At 34.9% G+C, this 4,775-nt stretch overlaps 1 protein-coding gene across 1 annotated transcript; it reads left to right on the top strand.

Moving 5' to 3' along the window:
* The first annotated feature begins 292 nt into the window (after positions 1-292).
* On the top strand, positions 293-2,014 carry LOC111376590 (NEP1-interacting protein-like 1). The gene is made up of 5 exons (XM_022999557.1): positions 293-539; positions 942-1,120; positions 1,247-1,330; positions 1,417-1,587; positions 1,680-2,014. Exons 1-5 carry the CDS (start codon positions 380-382, stop codon positions 1,800-1,802), a joined length of 717 nt encoding a protein of 238 aa, XP_022855325.1. The 5' UTR covers positions 293-379; the 3' UTR covers positions 1,803-2,014.
* The last annotated feature ends 2,761 nt before the right edge of the window (positions 2,015-4,775 follow it).

The raw sequence follows: 4,775 nt of genomic DNA, 5'->3' as shown, positions 1-4,775 counted from the left end.
TGTATATCTACAGATGTATACAAAATTATACATACATACGTAGATATTTGTTTATATAGATATTAAAATATTTATTTTAATTTTAATATTTTGGTCAAAGGCTATTTTTCCAAACAAACTTTGTAAATAGGTTATTCTACACAATTTCCATAAAGAAGTGGGGGTAAAATGGAGATTTCAATCCATAGCTTCTACTTTCTACACTCCAACTAGAGACGTGTATGTATATATCTACAGATGTATACAAAATTATACATACATACGTAGATATTTGTTTATATAGATGTTTACTTAATGACTAAGTTGATGGATCATCTTTTGGAATAATAAATAAATTGGGAAAAACTGCAATCATTTCCAAAGTAGAGAATTAGAATTCATGGAATTTTACACATATCCATCTCCTTTGCCCCCATCTTCATCTTCCGTGTTATCATTTGGGTATTTCCTTGAGAAAATTAAAGGATGTTTCAGCTTCGCCGTGTCTGCAATTATAGGAAATGTATTCTCTGCAATTTTCACCTTTTTCTTTGCAATAGGTGAATTTCTGTTTTAGCTTTTCGTCATTTTTTTTTAAATTAATGAATTCTAGAGGTATTAATTGTTTATCAATATTGCAACTGCTTAATAAAATGGCTGTGATTCTTGATTCATTTTATAAGTCTCCATGAATGTGATTTCTGTTAAATATGAGTTCCCCCTATCTTGAAATAGGGACTTCTCCCCGAATTTCGGAATGAATTGGTTTTGATTGAGCAGAATATGGATTTTTTTATTTTTGTGGATTTTGAATTGTTTAGCTGTTCTATTTTGGATTATTGTTATAAATACGGGTTATTCTGTTTAGAAAATTTATGTGAAGGGAGGCTCATTTTGAAGGGGGATATTTTCTCTGGTTCACATTATTGAAGCTAAACTTCTTGTTTGTTCCTCCACTGTAGTGGGTACTTTATTAGGAGCAATGACCGGAGCTCTAATAGGGCAAGAGACGGAGAGTGGGTTTGTTAGAGGGGCTGCCGTTGGTGCCATTTCTGGTGCTGTTTTCTCGATTGAAGTCTTCGAGTCTTCACTGCTTTTATGGCAATCTGATGAATCTGGCGTTGGGTGTATCCTGTACTTGGTGAGCAACAGGCTTTACCCAAAAGATTACCCCATTTTAGATCACTTTTATGGTCTAATTCTTGATTGAACTGCTTAATTGAAACTTTTTACATACTATGATTGTTAATATTCTGAAATTGTGTAGATTGATGTGATTGCGAGCCTTTTAAGCGGTAGACTTGTCCGCGAGCGCATTGGTCCAGCTATGCTTAGTGCTGTGCAAAGTCAAGTATATTTCTATTTCGAGACATGATTCAGGGATTCTACAGAAACTTAGACTTCAGATGTTCTAAATAAATTTTTTTCTTAAATTAGATGGGAGCTGTGGAAACAACTACATTTGAAGAGGTCCAGAACATTTTTGACACGGGCGGGGCAAAAGGTTTGGCTGGAGACACAGTTGAAAAGATCCCAAAGATTACAATTGGTAAAGATGAAAATGTTGATGCTTCTGGGGAGAGAGTTTCTTGTTCAGTCTGCCTTCAGGTACTATTCATTACAAATTATCATGTTTCCTTTATTAATCAGTTAAATTGATTGCAAAGAAAATCTCACGGCATTGTCTTCTAAACATTCAGGACTTCCAGGTCGAGGAAACTGTTCGACGTTTGCCTCAGTGCCACCACATGTTTCATCTACCTTGCATTGATACCTGGCTGCTTAGACATGGATCTTGCCCACTGTGTAGGAGGGACCTGTAATGCTATCTTCTCTTCTCTGTATATTATTTATTTACATAAAAGACCGCTTGTTTGATTTCAACATACCTATCTAGGCTTTCTTTATTTGTTAGACAAACCTTCAGTTATACAAATTTTCCATGTGTAATTTAGGTTTGAATTTGATTAATTGAGTTTATTCATTGTAATTGGATCAAATTTTGTATACTGAATTTTGGGATATTGGATGTTTATTGATTTGTCAGTAAAATAATGTTTATTATTACTACTTAATTTTGTTTCATTCATAAACATAGAAAGTGGTTCTCATTTAAACTATTTCAGACCAGGATTTTGTGAAAACAGGTAGTCGCTTTAGAATTCCTGGATGGTTTGAGATTAAATTGAAAAATGAAAATGGGGTTTCAGGTGTTCAGAGGCTGGAAAGATAGCTTTTGGTTGTTTTTATCGCAGGTAGAAGGGCTGTATGTGGAATTCATTAACCGAAAGGGATCATATTCGTGGAATATAGAAAAATCCTGTGTGATAACAAGGTTATATGTTGAAGTGGACTCGAGTGAGAATCTAGATAAATGGTCACATTTCTTTGAAAAGAAGCATGATTCTAACAAAATTGCAGCCGATGATGGATGATTGTGCATATCATGCTGCCAAAACTCAAATTTAGAGGCAGTTATAAACAAAATATGGAACAAAAATTATATTTATGATAATAAGGTTTGAGAGTCTCTATAAATGGAACAGACGTGATTCTAACGTAATGGCAGCAAAATATAGACAAGTCTTGTGCTTGTATGAATCGAGCTGTTGAACCTCATATTTACTTAAGAAAAGGTTTCTAATGTTTATTACTTAAAAGTTTTAGGAAACTTCTACTCCACTAGAGAAACAGGTACTAGGCAACCTTTTTATACAATCGCAAGTTTATTCACACGTACGACATTTTGTGCAAGGAAAGGACAATGAAGGCGCATCATTAAATTAAAGCCAAAGAAACAATAACGTCCACACAAAATGAGCAACCGTAATAGAAAAATCATGGTACAATTTTCAATGGAATGACTATCTTCTAGCTCTAGTTCTTAAATAACAAAAACAAATAATTAATATGAATAAGAAGCTACAAGTATTACATGCGCAGAGGGAAAGTCAATTTGACGTGGTTTTTAGGTAATGTATGAGGTAAACAAATTGAAAAGAAATGGTTTTCATGGGAAAATTGGAACATACTTCCTTATCTCTTGAACCAGTTTTTGAAGTTTTGAACAAAGAAAAGCGTGTGACAAGTAATGTATTAATTCCATTACAGGTCACTGAACATTCACCACACTTACAAATGGATTACTGAACTTCAATATGGTATAATCAAGGCACTTTGTATTGGATTTCGTCAATGAGATCACGTGAAATAGCTAACATGTTCATTAAAAACAACGATTTCTCACCTGAGCTATTTCCATGGGTCATTAAACATTAGGTTAATTGCACCTAGGTATAAAGTCAAGAGCATAGGGTTGTGGGAGCAAATTTCACTCATTTTTAATTGTAAGTGCAAAATTGAAAATTATAAACAATTTCTTTTGAAAATTGTGTGAAATCTTGAAAATTTTATTGCAAAATCTTGTATTTCAAATTTAGAGTGGGGGCAGCGGTCCCACTGTCCACATAGTAGATCCACACATGATTGCACTAGAGCCTAGAGGGACCTGAAATTTTATCATACTTGCAAGTAAGTGATTGAACTTCAATTTGGAGAAATAAGGCAACTAAAAATTGGGTCAGACTTGACTCATAAATGGCCCGATCTAGGTCCTTAGCTCGTACAAACTTTTTAAATTTTAAGAGGAAAAAATTTATGACTATTTTACGTAAATGCAGCTCAACTATTAGTCGTGCTTGTTAGTATATGATTTTCTCTATGAGCTATCAAAACCTTCCGACATAGTTCGTTCAATCGCTTTATGCATCGAGTTGCTTGTTAAAATAAATAAATGCATTAATAGAAGATAATGATTGTAGTCTGTTGCTCTTAAATTTGCTTATACCAAATTTATTTTAAATAATTGATTGTGTTACACTCGAATCAATAAACTCACATGTGATTTTCAATGGAGGAAGATTAGTCAATTTGGAACACACAATTATGCATGAAATGAACAAGTTCAAAAGAAATGCTTGTCATGGAAGAATGAGTCGTACAAAAGAATATGAACATACTTTCCACTTTTTCTCTTCAATGATCGTCTGAACAAAGGAAAGTGTTTCGCGCGGGTTAGTCGCTAACAATTAAAAAGGGTCAGACGATTGTGTAAGGGACAAACCTCTTGAGACAAAGTCCCAAAAAGGGGTGTTCTTTTATTGGCGATGACTTTACAATTGGAAATGAAAAACAACGTGCCTCCAAGGGGCGCAAGCACACGAGTTACTGAAAGAAAAGTGTTTAAGTCTAAAAACTAAGGAAATGAAAATTACATATTCTCTGTTTGAGAGTTTTGGATTCGGTCCCTTTGCTTCTATGTCCTTTCTCCCTTTTATACTTCATAGACGATCTCTTTGTGATTAACTACTCTAAAAACTGCTTGATCGTCCTATAACTACCCACTTTCTTCGTAGTGGCCATTTTGTCATGAAAACTGCCTTTTAGCTGCTGCCATTACCTTTCATCGTTCAACCGCTTTCGATTGAATTCCTTGAATCGTGGAACGTGATAGGGCTGTTTTAACAACTGCTTTGATAACTGTATTTCTTGATAACCACGACGCGTTATGTTTGTTGATACCTTGGGCGACTTGAAGGTTTGGGCGAGAATGGAGTAACAGCTCTGGACGACCGTATGACACTCTATTCGTTCAAATTCTGGGCGACTTGCAAACTTGGGTGATGGCGTTACCACATTCTTGGGCCTCCTTATTTGGGCCTTCATTTTGATTTGTTCGATTGGGTTTCGTTCTTTGGGCTATCTGATTTGGGGATCTTCCAATTGGGCTTCACTCC

The sequence above is a fragment of the Olea europaea genome, unplaced genomic scaffold (genome assembly GCF_002742605.1).
Source record: "Olea europaea var. sylvestris unplaced genomic scaffold, O_europaea_v1 scaffold1527, whole genome shotgun sequence".
In the NCBI taxonomy this organism is placed as follows: domain Eukaryota; kingdom Viridiplantae; phylum Streptophyta; class Magnoliopsida; order Lamiales; family Oleaceae; genus Olea; species Olea europaea.
The sequence above is the reverse complement of the archived record's forward strand: the minus strand, read 5'-3'. Positions and strand labels throughout refer to the sequence as shown.